Consider the following 24,516-nt stretch of genomic DNA (forward strand, 5'->3'; position numbering starts at 1 on the left):
CTCTATATAGTGAAAATCTTTTCTGCAACCTGTTTAATTCTTTATTCAAATCTTGCTGCCTGCGACGGATCTTGGTTTCACTTCTTTGCCGCATTACCTTCCGTATAGAGCTAACGAAGTGGTGAGATAAAACAAAAGTTAATCTGTGAAAGCGAACCCTGCAAGATGAAGAATTTAAAAAAATACTTCAAAGGAAGTCACAAATCAAAGTCGCTGAACAAAGTAAGTATGGAACTCGCCCTTAATTGGGGTAACGTATTTGGTATTGGCCTACTTCGACACGATACCAAAAAGTAAAGGCTGTGTAACAGAGTACGCAGTTGTTTTATGTTTTGTATCATTGCATTCAAAATTAATTTGGCAGTATAATAATCGTAAACTCTGTAGTCCACAGGCGATGTACACACGTTTCTCTTCAATATGATATAATTATGCACGTTTATCCCACTTACCTTCCTCACAAATGAAGTTAGAGGTTATTGCAATGCAATTTTCGTACATTACATAGTTCTCACTGAAATATGTGGACACGATTTTCAAAAGTTTTCTTTCGCACTTCCATGGCCATTTACTTTGTATTAAGTACTAATCAAGAAATGCAATGTATAGCCTACAACATACTTTGAAATATATATTAAGTATATATTAAATCTTGTCCGTCTAATCACAATAATAATTCTTATTAAATATTAAAATATTACAATAATTAACATTTAAAATATTAAATGATGTTCTTTATCGAAATATTCGATTTACATTAGACCATCATTTTTCATGTTTCAGTTCCTAAAAGAACCATCCTCAGGTGTATATAATGTAAATCGAATATTTCGATAAAGAACAACATTTAATATTTTAAATATTTTAAATGTTAATTATTGTAATATTTTAATATTTAATAAGAAGTATTGTGATTAGACGGACAAGATTTAATATATACTTATTATATCACAATATGACGTAACTTTACCATCTTATACTTTGAAATGTTTCCTGGCTCCCAATTTAAAGACAAGTAATTCGTAAAATAAAGCGTCTGTTATCCTTCACAACTTTAATTTCGAAATCTAAAAGAATCACGACCACATATGTTTTTATGAGTAATATAAAATGCTTGTTTTCATATGTGACTAAACTTTTCTGCATTTTGCACAGAAATTCCCAATATGGCGTCAGTAGGGAAATAAAGTCTGTCCTATATCTGTAATGTGATGCCTTGTGATGAATGGTGTATGTGAATCCATTATCGTTCAGTTGTGAGCAGAGAAGATGAACTGTCAAATTAAAGGAATTTGTATTTAGATTATTTTGGCTTAATTTTGGGAAGCTGATGTAAGTGAACAAATAGTTTGACTTGAAATCTGACCTCCGGTAATTGGATTATTTTTGTACTATTCAAAATTGTTTTTAAGAAAGGTTTTTTTATTTGTGATTGTCTTGTGCGTTGTTGGAATACATTGTTTAGTAGAAGCTTGCCGATGTTTCAGAGGTGCTAGCTCTCTGTATCATCAGGGAAATGAGACTGAATGGTGCAACAAGCCTGAAGACGGCCATCTTCATACTTACCTCCATGATAACCTCAAATCTCACTTGTTGCTTTGTAAAGAAAACAAGGAAATTACAAGCAGCTTCGTTTAAGAAAAATTCAGATACACTGCTGTGTAAATAGAACAAAACAAAATACAATTTATCTTTTCTTTAATGGATCTAGATAGAGTATATTTTACTCCTCAATTTTACCACATTTAAATTGTATCAATTCAGAAGTTCCTTCTGTTAACCATCCGTGTGGGTTCAGAATTCCAACTGTTTCTTTTACCTGATATCTTAACATTGATCCTGACAATGAATTAATCAGTATGCAAACATGCAAGGAAACATAACCAAAATAACAAAATGGAACACATTTGTTTATAAAGATTTTTGCGAACAAGCTAATATGTGATGTGACATTTAAATACTGACTTAAATAAATCATAAGGCCATTAGACATTAGTGATGTTTCTTTCTGAGCAACCGTATTTTCCTACATGCACTTGTAAGATAAATGTTAGTGAAAATTTGCTTCTGAAGTCTCTGCATGCCAAATGTGCACGTGACATTGTAGCAAGGTTCAGATGCCTTCAAAATGGCAATGTCGTAGAGCCGTAATATACGAGTTCCTTGATACAACACTCTCTCTTATTTGAACTAGTCAACACAGTTTCCTTCACCTGAATGATTGCTGTCTAACCATCTGCGGAGGAATATGGCTGTCTTCCGTCTTGTTGCCCTGCGCAGTCTGGTAGAAATTCGCAGACATTTCTTAGATGATTGCTTGTCTCCATCAATGTGGCAGCAAATGACATGAGGCAGACTGGCCTTCAGTGTTTTAATTCTTGAAAATCCTCTCGGGTTATCAGCCGCGCCAAGTGGTTAAAACATGAAAAGACCAACGGTTTGTTGTCCTCAGGGTACTGGCTCCAGCCCCGTGTGACTGGTGGATGATGTCATGAGCTCGCCTTGTTATGGTCAGCTTACTGGTTAGACGCCTGGGCCTGGTTTCCTGTGTTGAATTTAATTCTTGTTTGCTGTAATGATTCAAAGTTGAAACAGATTTTCCAGATTAAATATTAACTTCATTATGTTACAGAGAATTCTTAGTCTGTAGAATGACCCATTTTTTCTCTGTTTACAGTCAAAACCGGCTCACGTGTGCCCAGTCAATGACAAGAGTGGCTGTATTGTGAGGGAATTGGAAGAAGCTCTCCAAACTCATATTGAGGACAAAAGATGGTCAGAAGAGAAGATCGTTAGGCAGGAAAAAGAGATCTGGACTCTGAATGCAGACAGTATGTATGATTTAATTCTATGTCAATTTCTGTGTTTGCGCGTGTCTCTTTAGAAGCCCTGATATTCTCCCCAGTACTCTCTTCCAGTTACGTTGAGAATTGGTTCTGTCTCGCTTAGAGACAAAGCTCTTTGCCTCCAAAGAAGAACATAGGTTGACTTCAGCTTTCCGGGGTTAACCTTGTCACACGTTGAAAGTTGTGTGTGCCGTAGAGTTATTTATGTTCTCATTTCCCAATGCGTATTACTTGCCTCACCTGCTTCATCGCCCTTGATTTGATTCCTGTTGTAGAAGACTGCATAGTACGGTGTTCTACATTATGCGCTTCTCCCTTCATCTATCATCGACTCTCTTTTAGGTCCAAGTACAGGGTGTAGTCTAAATGATGTTCCCGATTTGAAAGACATGCTACTCACATTTAATGAAATTCAGATGCACAAAGTTGGTACCAATGGAAAGAGAAACTCTCCAAGTTTGCGCAGAATCTTCCAAACAGTCTTCTGCAGAATACCAAGCTCTGTGCTGCCTCTGACGGTGGATTTATGCGGGCTGCGTGTGAAACTTTCACGGACCCGCTCCGCTGTTTCCTCGCTTGCTGACGAGCGGCCAGTTGACCTTCTCTTACATCTCTCCCATTTCTTAAATTCGGAATACCAATTACGAATTGTATGCCCACTGGGTCGATCTGCCATAAACTTGGTTCAGAAACGCCATTGCACACTAATAACAGACCGGTGAACGTGGAAATCCAAGACACAAAAGGCCATTTTCTCTCATATCGCCCCTGGCGGCGAACAGTGTCATTACCAGCCCATGAAAGTGATATTTCCCATACATTATTCCAATATAATTTTCTTAATGAATTTCTCATCTGTCTCATGCATGCTGCCTTCTCGACACACACATCATCCCAGTTGTTTTTGTCTCTCTCGGAGACATGTTTTTAGTATGATGTCACGCGCTGTAATTTGAGAAGCCACTGCTTGTTTGCCACACAATGGTTCAGAAATTCGTATGATTCACTAGTGGACTCAAATAGCTGTGTATAAATTTTGCTCTTAACTGTAATGCTTGATTTCTTATTTCCTGAAATACCCTCACAGGAGGAATTTCACAATTTAACATGGTCATAAAATGTTACAGATACTGAGCTGCGGAATAAATTGAGATGCAATAAATTTATTGCGAAGAAGAATGGAGACGAACTTCGATTTCAGACGCAGGAGAATCAGAAATTACGAGAAATCCTGTCAGAGCAGGCGAGAGAGAACAGCAAACTGCAGACAGAGAGTATGTATATTTTTATTGTGTTTATGTCCAAAGTTGAAGAGTACAGATTATATACTTCCGCGGTATGAAATGTTGTCAATTACCGTATTAACTACTTGTCTCTTCAGAAGTGCAGATATTCTGCTTGGCAGTTTGTTGCAGTTATCTTAAAAAAAAAATTTCCTAACTAGTGGGTTCAAGATGAAGTTTTGCTGTACAGTAGAACAGATTTTATTGTCATATTTTGAACAACTATGGCTCTCGGGGACGAATCTTGTCAAATTTTAAAACTTATCCAAGATTTTGGCAGATATTTAAGTTGCCATTGCCACCCTGAAAGAAGTAGTTCCATTGTCAGCTGTAACGCGGGATCATTCTCGATATTTGTCAAGACTTATTCCTGGAAGCCGTAGTTATAATCTTAACTCCAGCTACAAAAGACTAAGAAGATGAACTAATGTAGTCATAAAATGTTACAGTGACAGAACTGCGGAATGAACTCAGACAACATAAATTTATTGCGAAGAAGAATGGGGACGCACTTCATTTCCAGATGCAGGAGAAAGAGCGGGCGAGAGAGAACAGCAAACCGCAGACAGAGGGTATGCATGCTTTTATTCTATTTATGTTTTAAGTTGAATAGTGCAGACACTTCTTAGTATGAAATTTTGTCAATTACCATGTAACTGCATGTCTCTTCAGAAGCGCAGATATTTTGCTTGGAATTTTGTTCAAAATTTGTTCGCCTCCCTTTAGTTAGTTACAGATAAAGTTCTGCTTTCAGAGAAGAAGAAGAAGATGTGTTACTTTCATATTCTGAAGACGCTCTGTGTTTATTATCCCTTTTAATATTACTCGGGTTCTTATCCCCGGGCTGTCAAAGTGACATTTTCCTTACAAAGTTAATTCTTTATGAATTTCTCATTTGTGAAGCCTGTTACATGCTCCATCCACCACATCCCTACTGATTGTGTCGGTGATGAAAGGGCGTATATATTGTATGACATCAGGCCACCGTAATTGGAAAAGGCACTGGTCTTTTGCCATCTAATGATTTCGACAGTTTTTGGGATCCAGTAATGTAGACAAACAGTGTTCAAAGAAGATGCTCACTTTATTTAAATCCTTTGTTTAGATTTTAGCTATGTAGACTGTGTGCTGTAGCGCGTGGTTTCTTGAAATTCTGTCATGCAAGGAATTTAGCAGACTGTTTTACTTTGTCTTAAAATGTTTCAGAAATGGATCTGCAGAACGAAGTGAGATTTCAGAAATCGGTTGTGAAGAAGCATGAGGGCACGTTTTGTATCCAGACAGATGTGATTAAGACGTTACAAGCAGTGTGTTCATGGATGGGGCGTGAGATCGACAAACTGCGCAAAGAGAGTACGTATGCTTTTATTGCGTGTATTTACTAAGTTGAAGAGCGCATACTATAAACTTCCTCAGTATGAAGTCCTCTCATTTACCATTTGACTGCATATCTCTTTAGAAATGTAGATATTCTGCTCAGCGCTCTTTACCAATTGCTCCCAAAATTTGTTCTTACATCCGAGTTAGAAAATGAGTTTTGCTTCCAAAGAAGATGAAATTTTAGTGTGTTGTTTTCAACGGCTTTGGCTATCGGGAATGAGACATGTCAGATTTTGAAAATTATCCATCCTTTTGTCAAGGATTTCAGTTGCTATTGTTACCGTAAGAATCACGAGAGACCACAAGTGGTGTCGGTTGTGAGCCGTATCAATCCAGGTTCCTCTTCCTTTCAGTGTTTCATAATTCATTTTAATATTATCCTCCTCTTCATGTCTTCAGTCTTGTCCAATCAGTGCTTCTGAACTAAATCCTGTATGTGCTTTTTATCTCTGCCATGCTACGTGCCCCACCAATCTCATCCTTCTTGATCTGATTATCGTAGCTAAAGAATAAATGTCATGTACTTTTATCAGGAGATATTCTACAGACAATTTCAAGCGTTCATAAAATTTTACAGATTCGTATCTATTGAGGAAGTTGGATATTGAAGAATCCGAAGAGATGAATGATTCTGCAGCGGTCCCAAGGTACGCAGATCGGTGAAACAGTGCATTTCGTGGACCTAATATGTTTCCTGATGAAAATAACCCAGCAATGGAGAGTGGTAAGTACCCGTTAATTTTGCTTCTTTATCGAAGGTTTCCTGTGGGTTTCCACGGGATAGTAAATTAAATAGGTTGTTAGACCTGACTTAACATTCTATGCAGTTTGTCTTTCAAAATTATCTTGCAATATAATTTGTAGTTTTCAGTAAAGAATCAGTAAATAATGTTTAGTTACATCATTGGCAAAATAGAATTGCATAAATTGCTAGTGTTTATTTGGTTCGTCATGTTTTTCCAGTGTACCTGTCGCTTGATATCGCTGTTATATTTTTAACAAATGAATGCATATTTTCAAGTACATGTGCGCTTATGTTAAGTGCTTAAAAAGCAGTTTTCGGTGCCTGAACACGCAGTCTTTATTGATCATGTAGGAACGTTGAAATTAAAAAGAAAAAATAGGAATGAAGAAAGTAGGAGAGTGTCTGTTTGAGGTTTGTGAGGAGATGGAAGAACGTTAAGAAAATGATCTTCATAAACAAGGAGTAGGGAAACAAAATTACAAATAAAATTATTTGTTCCATCGTCTGTTCTTTAAAACACGACGTTTCGGTGGCTGGTTCTGTCTCCGTCTTCAGGTGAGAGGTACCTACTCTGTTGGTTTCCTTAGATAGAGATAGTCTCTGTCACAGAACCAGCCTCCGAAACATCGTGATTTTAAATAACAGGCGATGGAAAACGTCCTGACAAAGAATAATTTTTGATGTAAACTACCGTCATCAAAACCCTTTAGAATAAATTTAAAAATATTTATAGGTGTAGAATGATGATTGTACTATAATCAATGTTTATGCTTGGTATCAAAGATTCCAGGGTTCTGCCGTTGGTACCAGTCCAGTTAGAGTGAAAAGGAGCAGCAATTCTGAGAACAGCATTTCAAGCCCACCAGACATCTGGGACTTCGGAAAGAGATGTACTCTCCTGCTCTTCTTTTGGACAAACGGCTTCCTCACGCAACCAGGTTATGAGGGAAGTCACCAGTCCACATAACTCTGAAGAAGAAGAAGAATAACTGATGTCTTTTGGAGAGGAATTAACAGGAAAATTTTTGAAATCATAGGCATAAATTGTTTATTGCAGACATGTTGTAGTGTGACTATTTTTGGATTTCCCTTTATGGAGTATTTATATTTTATGTCATTAATTAAATCTTCATATTTTATATTCTGTGTCTAATAAACCCTTTGACCTCAACTGGTTGTAACAATATTCAGATATCAGCTCCTACCTCAAAGAGAACACAGCACTCCACCATTGCGAGGATCAGTCTGTTGATGCTGTTACGGAAATGCTTGCTGTTTGTTCTGAGAATCATAACAAGTACACAAATATACTCGGTGGGAAAAATGCAGTCATTGAATACCAAAGGATGTGGCATATTGAATTTCCTCTAGGCTGTAAAGGGTTGAATGAAGACGGATCAGATGTGCCAGACATTTTGCATGATATATAACGGGATAAGTACAAAAATGTTCCTCTTCGAGAGATAATATCAGAAAAATTATCGAATTCTCAGTTTTGGAAATTAGCTATTGAAAATTCATGTACAACAGCCTGATTTAGAAAACTGGTGCACAAAAAATTATTCATCTTGAAGATACAATCGTAGGAAAATTATTAATTTATTATGTTTTTAAAATTAGGAACAGAATTATCCAGAATATTTGGCATGCCGCAGGGGAAGGAAGTAATTAAGTTTTCCACATTATGAAGATTTTCATTTTAAGTAACTGAAGATTGTTTAATGTTGCATTGTAGAAAATAGAGGTCTCGTTAACGCGAATTTGCTCCAATGAGATTGAAGAATCGGCAACAGCTGTTTGTGAAATATAAACTTTTGCATATTCTTATGCAATTTCATTCCTGGCACTTTAAACTTTCAAAGCACTAATTTAATCTCTGTGGAGGTAACGGGGTTAGTTTTACTACGCGATTTTCTATAGGTCGGCGTCTTACATGAATGCAACTGTCGCATAACAGCAGAGATGACTGTACACATCAGTCACATGAAATAATCGCAGTCAATCGCGGGGACCAACAAATTGCCGATTGTAAGTGTATAAAATATATTTTTTTAAATTCCCTTTATTTTATTTACGTTATTTCAGAGCTTTAAATGTAATGCCATTATATTACTCGTGAATGTTTGGGTGCTGGGAACGCATGTCGTTGACTTCCCATTTGTTTAAATTATAAAAGAGTTTCAATTTATGCCGGTTCGTCCAGGAACGCATCCCCAGCGTGAATCGAGGGCTACGTGTAATTGCCTTGAATTTCACTGGGCATTGCTAGTAGAGACATAAATGCGAGCTGTTGTGGCCAAAAGCCATAAAATTAGCAAATTCAAGTCTGATAATAGAATCCACAGACATTCTGGCAGTGGATTCATGAGAGCTGTTGTAATCGAAGTGAGACTAGTTATCGCTACTTCAGTTTGCATAGGTTAGGACATTCAAAATGTAAAACAACTTGAAAAGGGGATGTGAACCGATGGCATGTGTAGGACTAGACGTGCCCAAATTCTTGCCAAAAGTACATAAAGTCAGTGTTGGGAGGTAGCCATGAAGGGGAGAGCTGGCTGCCTTGTGATACCAGGTGAAGGAAAGAGGACCATGGGACCCAAGTCAAGCTGCTGGTTGCTAACCATTCTGATGTGCCATGCAAATAGAATTGGATCCACCGATTATGGCCCCTGACCTTGTACGAAGTGCCCAGTATGCAGACCACTCAAGGAAGGAAGGAGTTTCTGTTGGTCAATACAGTCTGTGTCAGTGCTGTGTTAACAACATGCCACCTGTTCGTTCAATCTCCTTTCTGGTCATTGATAACGCCTCGTATCACAACACTCAGACAGACAAAACCCACCGACGTCTTAATCAAAGAAGGACGAAATGAAAGCCTGGCTATTGGAGTAACACTGAAGACTACAATGAAGTCCTACCGGATCCACATTAAAAAGAGAGCCATTGCAGCTACCAAAGGGAAGCTAGAAATAAAAAATCTAAGACAATTTAGCCTTGAAACCGCTGTAAGACTATTCGAAGTTAAAACTGTCCCACTGCTAACCTATGGAATCGAAATCGCATGGTCCAACCTAAGTCTGAAAGACGTAAAATCACTGGAAAACGTCAAGGCAAGATTCCTGAAAATTACTCTTGGAATTTCAAAATACGCGCCATCAAGACTGGCCTACGAGCTAGTGAAGGAAACGTTCCTGATGGAAGATCTGCGTTACAGGCTACTGCTGCCATCTATGGAAAACTCGTCGCGACTACTTGAAGAGAGGAAGTGGAAATGGGAGAATATATGGCTGGATTTCTACACCACAAGCGTGATGAACGACCGGGCATGGACAGGACCGAACCAACTACTGCGTCCCGCAATTACAGAGCCCGGCAGTTCACGGCTACCACCACAAGATCTGTAAAACGAAACTCTACCACGAAACTATGTGATCAACGATGCGACAGATACCACATAACAAAATGTAAAAACAGAACCAAATCGATCAATGAATATGGCAAGGATTAGGACGTACTACATACAGGAAAACTTTCTTATGCACACCTGTGCGCTTTTCATATAGTATTATTACTATTGAAGTTACTATGTGTATTTACTGACTTAGTATTTCTCTTTCAGCTCCTGTTTTACGAAGGCTTAAAGTGTTAGCTGTGAATTTGGGTCGCTACGAATTGTGTTTAAGCAATCGAAAAATGCATTAACTTCCCCATATATTAAGTTGTGGTGTAGAATATACCAGTCTTGCAGTGTGCAACATGATGAAATAAGACGAAACGTTTTGTTATCAAGGGTTATTTCTGCTAATAAATACGAAGTCACAGATTAGAGAACAAAGGTGCACAGAACGTACTTGTACAGAGAACATAGTAGAGACACGCAGAGGAATATTTTTCACTGCTTTCCACATGCTGGAATTTAGTTGCATTCCTGTACACTTCTTATGGACGGCAAGATCAAGGTGAGTTTGAATTAAAATACAATATTTTTGTGTTTTTGAGAAAATCATGAATAATATATTGCTGAATATATATTTATTACCACAGTCTATACACAAACGTATTTAAAATGTTGTTGTTAAAATTTATATAACACTATAACATCTGTAGTATAAAATATTACAATAAGTTATATTATGTTATATTATCGTAGTATGATGTTACATTTATTATGGCGCTTATTATTAATTGTACGACATGTTTCGATGTTTTATGACATCATCTTCAGGTTTATATCGTCGTTTTTATCATTTTAAAACTATTATATATTTCGATGCAATGCATTTATTGATTTATAGGTATATTTGTAAATTTTTCTGTCTTCATAATGCTCTCCATGTCTGTAGTTAGACGTTCATTTTCTGTGAAATTAACGTCCAATTTTCTATTATGAAATGAGCATGGATAAAAGCGCCACAATATAACATAATATAACTTATTGTAATATTTTATACTACAGATATTATAGTGTTATATAAATTTTAACAACAACATTTTAAAAAAGTTTGTGTATAGACTGTGATAATAAAAATATATATTTATAACATTTAGTTTTTTACTTATGAGTTATTTTGCAATAAATCAATATTGTACAGTTATGTTTTCAGTTCTTTGTTTGTTTGCTTTTGTATTGTAATGTCTGCTAACTGTTGTGAGAACCTCATATATGCAATTAATTTCCTCCTTCACACTTTTATAAGCTCCTGTACTTAATCCTCCATTAGCATATGAATGCCCAAGTACTGAATCAATTGCACTCAAGCCGTGAGAACCTTAGATTTCATCAGGCATGATGTATATACTACCAAAGAAAATAGCATTTTACAGTCCGTGAAATGGTGTCTATCATCCCGAGGTTGGTACGTCTCTGTGGTTGGTATTAGTAATTGCATCATAACGGAAAAACAATTGAAATCGAGTTTTATAAAGCTTCTGCTTTGATTTAACGTCTTCCTACATTGACTCCTTTGAAGTTCTTGTTTTAAGAAGGGTTTTATGAAAGTTATGTGTACAGTAGATTTTTATATTTAAACGCAACGTTTTTATGTGAAGGACGCGGCAATTTCGAAACAAAAATTTTGTGATACTGCTAATTGTGAAGAAATGTATTACGGTGTAAATATACCTAGTGACACTGTCTTGGAATCTGATGGTAAGTAAATGATAGTAAGGAGAGTATTTATTCACTTGCAAATGAAAGTGTAGAAAATTTTCTAACTAATTTTCTACAAGAGCCTCTGCTTTTAAAACCTGTCATTATTTTAATTATTTTCTTTTGGATGTAAAATAGGTAATTACTGTCTGTTGAATTTCCATTGACAGATTTCTGCAGCATTTGTATATATAAACATTTTTGCTTCATTTTTCAGACACTCTGCATGTCTATAATGACAAATCAGAAGCACTGAAAATTGTGAAAAAATACAAGGAAGCGAGGTTTAATTCCTTTAAGACAAGACAGGAGGCTGTGGAATTTGCAGTTCAAGCTCCTGAAATTGTAGTTCCCATATGTGTGTTATCAGGAAATTTAGAAACCAGCAGTCCTGTAATAGGTGAAAAACCAAGTCCTTTCAAAGCACCTAAATCACAGGATTTGGTTTGGCTGAGGAAAGTGATAGAATGTGGTGACACTCTTACATTCACAAATACCATCTGGTATAATCCTCGTTACCTAGTGAGTAGTGGAGATACTCCAGCCATTCTTCAGGTATGCAGGTTGCTTTCTTATAAGTAGTTTTGAAGTGTATGTGTTAGTATTCTACATAGAATTCCTAACTCGGTCATCACTGATTTTAATGCTCTTTTCATACACAAAAAATAAATCAGACTGCCCTACCAAAACATTCTGTGCAATAAAATGGTTTCACAACATTAAGAGTGAGCATCAGAAGCAGGGATTTTGAAGTTAGGTGTTTCTTTTATTTTTATATGTGTAGTTGGGAGCCATCTATGAATGACTAAATGAAATCCAGGCTGTTGTATGGGCGATTATATACAGAAACCATGCTTGTTAAAAAAATTTTAAGTCCATGGGTTAAGATAGGGTTATGAAAACTGGCATGAGTAATGTTTTTGTTTTTTTTCCCTCTGTTATTTGTGTGTTCAAGATACAGGCTTGTTATTTTGTATTTTTTATAATTATGTAAAAAACCAATTTAGCTTATGTATATATCACAGAGAACTTAAACAAAAATTATCTGGTGTTGATATTTCCCCAAGGTTTCGTTAATACATTCAAAGGAATGTGTTAGAATTGCATAAGAAAATAAAGAGAAGAGAAACTTGATTATACTATTGCAAGATTAGAGCATTTGTCAAGAAATCACTGGTATATCTAGTCTAGCAATAGGATGTTTCAGTCTTCTTGGCAAGAACTGCTATAAAGTTAATGAAACTTCACCTTTTTCTGTAACAACCACGAGACCCAGCTATAATAATACATTTTTGCAACTGGTTTATCCAGACAATGAATGAAGATTCACTGACCCACAAGTATTGTTATTTACTGACAAAGCCTGGTTTTTCTTAATTGGACATATGAACACACAAAATAACTGATTCTGGTGCTCAAAATACCCTGGAGTCCTTCATTATATTCTGCTTAAAAATCGAGAAGTTGGTGTTTGGTGTGGAATCAGTGTATGGTGAATAATTGTCTCAGTTTTTCTTTTATGGATAGTCTTCACTCAGGAAGTTATGTTAATTAGATTTTGAAAAGGATTTTCCTTAAGTTCATTAAAAAAAGGAAAGTGTATGGTTACTTTCAGCAGGATTCAGTAAAGGTGAACACAACCGATAACTCTGTGGCCACAGTAACTGACATGTTTGTTGAAAAATGTATTAATGAAAGTTTATGACCAACTTGTTTCCCAGACCTCACACTGTGTGATTTTTATTTATGGGGTAGCTTGAAAGACAAAATGCATAAAATAAATCAAAGAGAATATTGAGGAAGCAATATTCAAGATTTTCCCAGCAAGCAGCAGTGTGTGAACTGGAGTGTGCTTTGCTGTGCATTTTTATTAAAATAAAAGTCAATGTTGTTCTTTGACATTTATCTTGAGATCCAAATGTAAAACAGAGAAGAACATCCATGTTCTTCTTTGATTTCAACTCTTATGGGGATTTACCATTTTTTCTGGGTACTTTCAACCTTAATTCCACTGGGAACTACAGTAAGATGTGTCACAGTCTTTAATTTATATATTATTTATTTATTTTACGTTAGCTGTAATTTACTCTATAAACTTATTAATCATTATGCTTTGTTCTGCCTGACGGTAAAAGTGAATAATCTATTCATTATCAATAATGACCTGCAACTATAGAATATCGCTAGCAGAGAATTGTACATAATTGTCAGTTATTATTCATAAGTGATATTTAATCACTATTACTGCACATTTACATGACAGATGATCAAATTTAAATAATTTATTTACTGTTTCTTTGTCTTTTCCGGGTTTAGGAAGGCTCACGGTATAACGCAATGCATGTAGCAGCCAAGGCTTGTGACGCACAAATATGTGATCTAATTCTACAGACAGTGAGCAATGTTGCATTTATTCAGTTGCTGTATGGAGATGATGATGCTGCCAACTGTGAGGACCGAGCTCATATCTTGTAGGATCTTTACCTGAATACTCCTGATAAGGCCCTGAATGAGACTCCGATACATTTTGCAGTTAAATTGGGAGCTCTTTCAGTTGTAGATGTATTGGTGTCTTATCCACAATGTGATAGACATGCGAGGAATAAATATGGACAAACACCAAGAGATGCAAGTAACATGTATTTTCATTATCATATATACATCACAGTATTCTTCAGGAGTGAGTACTTGGTATAAAATATTTATGTTATTCTCTGTGCTTCAACTAAGAAGAATGTGATTGGTTTGTAATGTAGTATGATGGGAGAATCAAGAAATATGTACAAAGTTTTGTTTGGGAAACCGTAAGACAAGAGGTCAAGGCATAGTTGGAAGTTGGTCAAAAGTATTATTTGAAAAGTGATGGCGCATCAAATTCCATGAAATGAGGGAATTTTTTTGACTATTTGAATGACAGAAATTTTTAAGGAAAATTCCTCTACCTTGGAGTTAGTTGGTCCAAAATATTTCTCAGTTTGTTAAAAAAGTGATAGTATAACCCAGAAATTTATTTCACACCCAGTGTTATTGATTTTCATAAAAAATTAAATTAAGTATATCATAAAGTATTTAGCACATTGACATTTTAAAATATTGTTTGTAAGAATTTGTGAAGGCCTTTCTTTTAGAGTTTTACCAAGGATCTCATTTACGTACTTATAAACCTTTTTTTTCTCTACACTTTGCATAAAGTGTTTAGAGATGTCAGTGATAATGAAATTATTATATATATATATATACAGTATATGATTCCATTTTAAAGCTTAGAAATTTGATATAATTGAATGTGATGTGACGATAATTATGAATTGTGAATAGATAAGAGTCTGTCATGGCTTATGTCAGTTCCATGAAATTGCCTGGAGAGACTCACAAACAGAAAAATGACAATCCAGATAGTCATTAGACTGGTCAAGATTCAAACTAGCTAACCTCCCTAATACAAATGTGGAGTGCTGCCAGAGGACCAGTCTGCTTGCTGAGATGTAGGATTTTACATAGCTGAAACAATTAAAATAGTGTGGCTACTTCCTGTAACCCGTTATATGTACATAACGTTATTTCTATCTTACTTACCATACTCATGATTTCTCCTTCTTCTTTTTTTCCAGGTTATCTGCAGTCGTGTTTCCTCTCCAGATGAAAGTCTAAGGCAAAAACTGTCAAATTTACTGGATGACATGTTTTATGTTCCTGTACTTAGATCAGAGGATAATTCTGTACAGCCTACTGTTGGTGATCCATTCTCTCCTGCTTGCCCTCTGGTTGGTAATAAATTGTTTTTACACATGTATTCACTATGCAGGGTCCTGTCGAGAAATTTAAATTAGTCAGAGAATTCTCTCATATCAGAGCACGTAGTTTTCAAAGTGAAGCTGAGACAATTCAAGGTGTTCACAGGATGTCTGGAGATTCATTTCTAGCAGGAATGTTGACAGTTACTTCTGTTACCATGTTTAGACCCCACACACTGCTTATTTGATGGATGCTAGGAGGTTTATATGTTCTGTCTCATGTATTGTGTGTGTACTTCATATGTAACCAAAACTATCAAATATAACAGTTTGTAAAATCTTTTACTTAACGTGAAATGTTTTGTCACAATTTTTTTTTTCGTCATCATATTGCCTCGCATTGAAGAGTACAGATTAAATGTGTTCCTCTCATAACACCTTGAATTTTTTTGTAGATGTTCTGTTTTTATGTGCTTAATAGCTGTTTTCCATTATTTAATTGTATCTTGACTTTATTATATTTTGAATGCCTTCTGAATTTATTTGTCTTTGTGTTTCAGTTTTCAGTTCTATAGGAAATAATCTAGGGACTGTGTTCTTTTAGGTAGGGTGATCGCCATACACCACCTACTGTTGTCCCCTTGGTCCATTCTTGATCAAGGAGACTGGGCTCCATGAGCTGACAGTGCATATATATCTATACTACACCCACCCAATCACCAATGAAATCAACCTGTCAGTCTCTGGTGTTGGAGGCAGACACAGTCTGTGAAATGCAGAAAATTAACTTCATACAAACATGGCTCATCATCAGAGGAGACGTCATTCTATTAATTTACTGTTTGTTCTAAAATGTTTCTAAAATGTTTATTCATCAGGTATTAAAAGCTGATCCACTTAATGGAAGGATGGAAATCCGGGCTTATGCAGGACCAATGAATCATGAAAAAGCAATCGTGTTCCGGAAGAAGTGGAAGACTCCTCCTCGGATGCCTCGGACTCCAAAGCAGAATGCCTGCAGACAGGCATATACAGGAAGTCTGAGTTGTCATGCATTTAGACTGCTGGATGTTGAGAAAGGATTAGAAAGAGTTGGCAGGTGGGAGATACGGATGACTTCAAGCTTATGTTTCTTTCACTTTGCTTTAGTGAGACACTGTTTGCCCAAATCTAAGTGGTTCTTGAAGTCAGAGCTTCAAATATAGAAATTATTTTACTCAACAAACAGTTATATTCTTATGTATTATAAGATAAATGCACCATGACCTGAGAAAGGGCAAGAGTATTTGGTGCCCCATGTGAACCTTTAGCCTTGCACGTCCCAGTTAACCTCTAAAAGCGAATATTGTGCATATGTAATTTCAAATGAAGTTTAGATTATGAAACAAAATGATATGTTACTCTTACTGAATGTATAGATTTTAAAATTTAGAACCTCACGAGGCAGTCTGTTTGACAGGAAAATGCTGACTCCACTACTCACACATCAGCCAATCATAAGTAATATCAAGCATTGTTGATGGTAAATTACAAGGCCATTTTATCTTTCTGTATTTAGATGCGTGTTTTATTCTACTTGATGCTGTTTCTCTGCCTCTTATTATTCATTCAGTTTTGTTGACAGTGTTCCTCAGTTTTTCCATATAAAAATAATGGGATGCAAGAAAATGTTTTTACTATTTTCACATGAAATAATATTAGTATATTTGTTTTAGTAGTAGAATGGTGTCCTGCTCAAACAGTTTCAGTTAGTAGCTTGATGTTATTGGCCAAAGAAACTGTTGACCATGAAGCATAATGCAAAGGAAGAAAATATCTGCTTTACTTTGCCCGAAAGTATAATATATTTTGTGCCTGTGATTTCTTACAGGGACCTGGCTGAGGAATTCAGGGTTGGTTGGAATGAATATTGGCCATTTCTTGATACATTTACAAATTTGGCCTCTGAGGATGGGCTTCAGAAACTTGAGGCTTATCTGAAGAACAGATTTGAGGAGGCTGCACAGAAACCATATTCAACGAAGGAGTGTTATGATAGTTCAGAATGTGTAGTGAATGGTTGTGTATCATCTTTAACAGAGTATAGTGAAAATCAGTCAGTTGATGATGAGATTAGTCCAGTGTCAAATCTGTGCCTTGCTTTTAAAGCGTGCAGTCTGTCTGACACCAGTCCAGTTAAACCACTAGTAGAGAATGCGTTTAAGACCAAATCAAATGTGTACATTCATCGAAAAGTGGATGCAATGCTGGCATGGAAGATGAAACTCTGTTGAATCCAGGTCTTAGCCCATTCTTATGTGTAGAAAAATCTTGTTGTGTGTTCGCTAAACGAATGTTTGATGGACTCACGGTTGTTGGTCGTAGTGTACGGGTTAGTGATTCAGTGCCTGACATGCTTGATCCAGAAATTAGGCATCTCCAAGATCTTGTCAGCAGTTTTAAAGATGACGCCAGATTCGCATCTGTCGATTTTAATCTCGTTCACTCTCGAATCGCCGTAATCGTAGCAGCAAAGCTTATTGAGCTTACTAGTGATGAACTGGAATTTGTCGTGTCTGGTCTTCAATCTACAGTTTCCCCATTGTCATGTTCTTATTCAGATGAAGAGGATGATGTGAGCGTATGTTACCGTGATGCACATGCATATGCTGAACACGAAAGAAAAACCAATTGTGAACGTAATCAGGTAAAATGTATTGCCGAGTATATTCTTTGCGCCTTAGAAATACAAGAAAATGATACAGACACAGACAAAACCAGTGGTGCTAAGAAAGATATCCATGTCCGAACAGAAGAAGAATGTATGAGGATTTGGTCTGATGCTTCACAGTGCTTATGCTTCAGACAAAATCATAATTTTATGAGAAATGCTAGGAAAGGTTGGTCCTTCAAGAGAAATCATGTGCGGTCTACATCTGACAAAGCTAACACACAATCTTCATCAGATGGAATTACAAGACGACTTACATTTGTAGAAGATAATGGTGAGTGCATATTTGTTACGTTGTTTGCATAAAATAAATGTCATGGTGTGTTGGTCTGTAGAATTTAATTTTATTTATTATTTGTATAAATTATATTAGTTTATGTAAGGTACCTTTATTCCACCTTAAAAATGTAGTGATACTCGGGGATTAACAAAGCACTGAAAATAAATATATATCCATCACCATTTCAGTTCCATCTAGTGATAATTCTTCATTATTTGAACCTCTGAACTAAAGTAAGTAAATGCTGAGTGTGACTAAAAATTGTTTATGTATGTATTTATTTATTTATTTGTGGTTTATTTAATGATACTGTCAGTAGTTGAGATTACTTAGCATCAAATGATGAGATGAGTAATGAATAATGAATTTGAAAGGATATGGAAGAAGGTGGATATGGTCTGATCCCAGAATTTGCAGGGAAGTCCTGAGTAAAACCACGAAAAACCTTAGGATAACTAGTCTCCAGGCTAAGATTTAAATCATATGCCCCAAATATGAAGCAGGAGAATTACAGATTTTTTGTTGGAATCAGTTCGTGTGATGTAGGTTGAAGTCTTTGACACTCCCAAATGTAACTGAGCGACCTTTGTAACAAATCAAATTTTTACCCATTCACGCCTATACTCGTTGCATATACTGGTCTCTTTCTTGAAAACATAAGTCCTCCAAGTGTTAGGGTTTCCAGTGTGTGGAGTTTGTAGAATCAATTTGTTCTTGAAAAATCATACAAGTTTAGAATGTCTAAAAAGAGATTTTTAGCAGTACCAATATTTTACTTCTGTAGATGGTGCTGTGAATGCTGTAAATACCATTGCATTCTATTCTTCTTCTGTGACACTCAGGGGATTTTAGACAATATAGTTACTGTTACAATTGATCTCCTTCCTCATATTCATTTTTGTTGATCCTATTAGCATATTGTACATTATAATAAATAATGAAGCTAATTAATTATGTACTTTCCACTAGATTCTGACCAGCAGTGTGATAGTACAAGAATTAGTGAGATGGAAGGTTCCATTCATGAAACACACTGTAATCTGAAAGTGAGCAGCTTTAAAAAGAGACAGACATATAATTCAGAAACTAATAAGTTACATAAAATGACATACATATCATCAGGTGGTGAGTTTTCAGAAGGTAAGATTTCTGATGCGTGTTTTTATGTACATGTCTTTTTAAAATGGAAATTTATGCTAATATAAGTGCTGGAGACTGAATATTGTATGGTGCAGCGTTTCTCAACCTGTGGTACACGTACCACTGGTGGTATGCGAACTAAGTAAGAAAAGCAGAAGATAATATTAACATAAATAAGATTTCCCTGAACGAATTTGGTTAGTGGTACTTTTAGTGTGTTAAATTAGAATTAGTGGTATGCCGGCGAAAAAGGGTAAGAACCCCTGGTTTAGTGGAATACAGGGCTAGTCTAAGTGATGTTTACGATATGAAAGAAATAATACGTTCAATGAAATTCAGATGCACAAAATTGGTACCAATGGAAAGAGAAACTCTCCAAGTTTTGTTTCAGTACATCACAGGTGTTCAATGCGAGCCCCCTTGGTAACTCGGCACACATCCAGCCTGTAGTCGAGTTCCTCCCAGACACGTTGCAGCATATCATGATCGATTGCTGTAATGGCTTCTGGCAAGGTCTGTGGTGAGGGTGGCACGAAGAATATCTTTGATGAACTCCTACAGAAAAAAATCACAGGGCGTCAGGTCCGGTGAATGTGGAAATCCAGGACACAAAAGGCTCCTCTGCCTTCGTTGGCAGTAATTTTCTGTCATATCGCCCCTGGCGGCGAACAGTGTTACTATGCGGCCGCGAAGTATACCAACATAATCTTGGAGAGTTTTTCTTTCCATCGGTACCAATTTTGTGCATCTGAATTTCATTAAACGTGAGTAACATGTGTTTCAAATCGGAAACATCATTTAGACTAGCCCTGTATAAAGACCTGAAGGGACTAGTTGTTATTTACAGAATGTAGGGGTTCTGACCATATAATTTTATGAAATGTATAGATGATAGCCTCTAACAGATCATGTCTTATGCATGTGAGTTTTATTTGTATTCCAGATGATGATGATGATGAATATTTCACACCACCATCAACACCTGAAAAACTCAGCAGAAATGAAGTACATTCATACTGCGATGATGATGATGATGATGATGATGGCGATGACGCTGAAATGTTAACACCAGTCGAATGGCCAGATGTTTTTATACAAGGGTAAATACTGAATGTCACATAAAGCAAAGAGTAGAATAATTTTTCTATCCACTACTGCTGCTACATTTATTTAACCAAAATGTTGGGGAAAGTTTTTTTGCCCGCTGCATAGAATTCATATTTGCCTTGTCAGCAGTTCGTCATTCATGAAATCTTTATCTGACAGTGAAGTACCCAAACACACTAATTGTTACCTAATTTTTGTAGACAGTAAAATTTTAATCACTTAAAGTGCTAGAAGCTGTGTTTTGTTGTTTCCTCATCTTGTAATTTTCAAACGCCTGTGCTGCCATGTAGTCTTATATGTGGTTAGCAACATTTAGATCTAATGATGAAAAATCTGTAACCACCTTAAAGAGTGCCCAGAATACTAAGTATATGAGCACAAAATAGTCTTATTGAAATATAATTTTTTTTTCTAGTGACTCACCTACCAAGTTGGATGCCACTGTAATGCAGGCATTGGATGGCTTAAATATAGACCCTATAGAATATCCTAACATTTATAGATGGCGACATTTGGTTTTGCTGTACTCTGAAAGTGTGAGAGCCATGTAAGTAATGTGTCTAATGTAAATAAAATTAGTCAGTAATGAATCAAAATGACATTTACGATAATTCCAACTTTTATGGTTCCCAGAAAATTTTTACATTCAATTTTTGTATGTACTGCATTTTCCATGGACAATCCATAGTACTCTATGTTGTATGAAGTGTACAAGTTCAATTTGTTGTCCATTGTTTGTATTTGTATTATCTTTGTACACAATATTAATTAAATTAAAAAAGAATTATGAACATGTTCCTAGCCATCCATAGTATTTCATCTGTTTTCACTTTCAAACTAAATAGTAAATATCTTGTTTGGAATGTTCATGTGGAAATGGATTGTTAAATTGTGTAATTATGCTTACAAGATCATGGTTTCAGCTTTAATAATATTTCTGTTATGTTCCACTTTGAAGTTTCTGATTGTTAAATTGATTTAATATTTTTCTTGTATTTCGATAAACACAGAAAGTTTTGTAAAACTCCTTTTTGTCAGAGTAGAGTTTCTCATATGTGCATATGGATAATAACAAGAAGACATGTATAAAGTGAAGCTTTCATGATAGACTCTCAGGTTACAAGCCATGTCAGGTGGCTGAATGGTGAATGAACCATATTTTCTGCCAACATTGTGAGAGAAATCTGTGTTCTCATCCTCAGGGCTCAGATTTGTTACGCAGCAGCCTTGAGGATGAGAGCAGGGGTTGTTTTCGAAACGTTGGCAGAAGATATGGTCTATTCACCATTCAGCCACCTGACGCGGCTTGTAACCCGAGTCTTTCATCAACAAGAAGACATGTTTTTCAAATTTTAAATAAATGTCTATGGAAAATAAAGTTGAATTACAAAGAAGTGGAAATGGTGGACAGAATTTGTCAATGGACATTAAGAAGGTAAAACATTTTAATTATATGTCTTGTAACTTTCAGATGGTCCAGTCCTCTTCCTTCGAGGCCTAAAGAAAGAACTAGAATGCTTCAGACACCTGTCGCAGATTCTTCACAATACCAAAAAGGTATGCAGTCTTCCACTCCTCCACAGGCATGGCACAAAATTACAGGATCATATTCACCATTAAGTCATCAGGGGTTGAAAAGAAAAATACTTATGAAATTCTAATAGCCTATATTTTATAATTAGAAATATGTTTATCTATATCTAGATGTAGTAAATTCTGATGTTTGTACTTATAAAGAATGGGATTGTTAAATTTGTATTATCAGATATTAGAACATTTTAATGCAATGGATAGTTTATTATGTAGGAAGCACATGTGGGATATTTTCACATGATCTTAAAATTTTATGCAGGTAAGGAATAAAAGATTCTTAAAAGAATAAGAAGAAGAAGAAGAATTGATCAGTAAAGGAAGTCAGCAATAAGAGTATTTCTTAAAAAAAAATTCTCAAATAGAGATAATTCCATATGTTGACAAATTAAACTTTAGGCTTCTTGGACGTAGGACCCAGTGATTCATTCACCTTTTTTGTCTCATTTTACTGTATAATTTTTCTTGTCATTATATTATTATCAATAATGACCTGCAATTATAGAATATCGCTAGCAGAGAATTGTACATGATTGTCAGTTATTATTCATAAGTGATATTTAATCACTATTACTGCACATTTACATGACAAATGATCAAATTTAAATAATTTATTTACTCATTTACGTGCATATAAACCTTTTTTTCTCTACACTTTGCATAAAGTGTTTAGAGAGGTCAGTGATAATGAAATTATAAATACTGTACAGTATATGGTTCCATTTTAAAGTTTAGAAATTTTATATAATTAGGCATACGTGGAAGTTGGTCAAAAGTATTATATGAAAAAGTGATGGCCCATGAAATGAGGGAATTTTTTGACTACCAGAATCAGTTATTTTGTGTGTTCATATGTCCAATTAAGTAAAACCAGGCTTTGTCAGTAAAGAACAATACTTGTGGGTCAGTGAATCTTCATTCATTGTCTGGATAAACCAGTTGCATAAATGTTTTATTATAGCTGGGTCTCGTGGTGAAGTTTCATTAATTTTATAGCAGTTCTTGCCAAGAAGACTGAAACATCTTATTGCTAGACTAGATAGAATGCTAAATTTAATTAGGTACTACTTCTACTTTAGATAGCTTATTGGTTTTTATACAATAGTCTTGTTTGGTCTAAATTGGAGTATGGATCTGTTACTTGGAATTCTATTACTTCCACTGATTCTACCAAAGTTGAAAGAATTCAAAGGAAATTTGCTGCTTTATGTCACGCCAGTTTTTTTAATGGCCTAAGTGACTATAATTATGAAGACGTTTCAGTGAGGATAAATTTTCTTTGACTGCACCTGCGGAGGAGCCATCTTGATGCTCTCTTTCTCATTAATATATTTAAAGGTAAAATTTGCTGCCCATCCGTTTTGGATTCAGTTTCTTTGTGCGTACCCTCCGATCCATTAGGGACTACTTCTCGTTTCTTTGTTTATCGTAGTCTTAAAGCTAGTTCCTTGTTTAGGTGTGCTTCTGCTGCGAATGCAGTCTGTCAGCGCATCAACATTTTTAACAAGGAGAATATTTTTCTTAGGCATTTTATTTAGCCAATTTCCTTTTCTTTTTTTTTCTTTTTTTTTACTAAAGTTTCATTTTGTATGTATTATTTATATTTAACTGTTTTTAATTTAATTATTATATACCTAGGCATATTATTCAGCTCATTTGCTTGTTGATTATTTTGTAACAAATTAATGAATTGATATATTATCATTATTATATTGTACATCTATATATTTAGTTTATTGTTTGTTTGTTTTTGTATTGTTATGTTTATGTTTATTGTTAGTGCTTGGCTGTTATTGGCCTCTTTTGGATGTTGCCAAGCACTCTAATAAATGAAATGAATTGAATTATTATTATTATGATTATTACATACTCCTACTTTGCACACTTTCGTAAATTAGTTAAGGCTACCATTAAGTCTGATAGGCGGCGGTGGTTAAAGTCTGTTGATGACAGTCTTAAAACTCACCCTCAGCATTTTTGGAAACACGTTTCAAATTTCAGAAGAAAAGATAACTCCTTCATTCAGCTAAAAATTTGTGATCAGTTTGTCAGTGACCCGAAACACATTGCTGATGAATTTGCTATGCATTTTGAATCAATTTTTAACACTTGTTGCCAGTCCGTCACTCCTACCGATACTTTTACTTCTGATTTTTTGCCCGCCGCTCCTATCTCTCCTGCTGAAGTTAGCAAGGCGATCAAGCGCCTCAGACCCTCAAAGTGTGTGGGGTTAGATGGAATTCCTTCGTTAGTAATTAAGGGTTGTTCTGATATTTTCACTCCCTTATTAACCTATATTTTTAATTTAAGTGTAACTAGTGCCACCTTTGCGTCCCTGTGGAAAGAAACAGCTGTTGTTCCTGTGTTTAAAAAAGGCAACAGTTCCATTGTTAGTAATGATAGATTCATCTCTATTCTTAATAACTTTTCAAAAATATTTGAATTTATTGTCTATGATCATTTGGAAAAAAATTTTAAGTACAGATTAAATCCCTCAAAGCATGGTTTTCGTAAATTTAATTCCACAGCAACAAATTTGGTTACTTACCTTA

At 35.5% G+C, this 24,516-nt stretch overlaps 1 protein-coding gene, 1 long non-coding RNA gene and 1 pseudogene across 4 annotated transcripts; 2 read left to right on the forward strand and 1 right to left on the reverse strand.

Moving 5' to 3' along the window:
- On the forward strand, positions 1-7,393 carry LOC147871337 (uncharacterized). Its single transcript, XM_087339980.1, has 7 exons — positions 1-222; positions 2,678-2,831; positions 3,974-4,120; positions 4,579-4,701; positions 5,336-5,482; positions 6,087-6,233; positions 7,038-7,393. Exons 1-6 carry the CDS (start codon positions 166-168, stop codon positions 6,170-6,172), a joined length of 714 nt encoding a protein of 237 aa, XP_087196106.1. The 5' UTR covers positions 1-165; the 3' UTR covers positions 6,173-6,233; positions 7,038-7,393.
- On the reverse strand, positions 1,682-3,334 carry LOC147871338 (uncharacterized). Of its 2 annotated transcripts, none has more exons than XR_015532454.1 (2): positions 3,247-3,334; positions 1,682-2,570 (listed from the first exon to the last, which is right to left on the reverse strand). It is a non-coding gene; the product is annotated as an uncharacterized LOC147871338 (long non-coding RNA). The 2 variants fall into 2 exon arrangements; XR_015532455.1 differs by having other exon boundaries at positions 3,087-3,330.
- A 3,707-nt stretch (positions 7,394-11,100) lies between the features above and the next one.
- On the forward strand, positions 11,101-23,808 carry LOC147871339 (ankyrin repeat and LEM domain-containing protein 2 homolog; annotated as a pseudogene). Its single transcript, XR_015532439.1, has 10 exons — positions 11,101-11,403; positions 11,621-11,958; positions 13,720-14,031; positions 15,015-15,167; positions 16,016-16,236; positions 17,008-18,121; positions 19,097-19,267; positions 20,211-20,367; positions 20,790-20,921; positions 21,846-23,808. The product of XR_015532439.1 is annotated as an ankyrin repeat and LEM domain-containing protein 2 homolog (transcript).
- Positions 23,809-24,516: the final 708 nt, after the last annotated feature.

The sequence above is a fragment of the Zootermopsis nevadensis genome, unplaced genomic scaffold (assembly GCF_977971745.1).
Source record: "Zootermopsis nevadensis isolate Lab colony 2312 unplaced genomic scaffold, Znev_1.0 Znev_ptg000058l, whole genome shotgun sequence".
Taxonomy (NCBI): Eukaryota; Metazoa; Arthropoda; class Insecta; order Blattodea; family Termopsidae; genus Zootermopsis; species Zootermopsis nevadensis.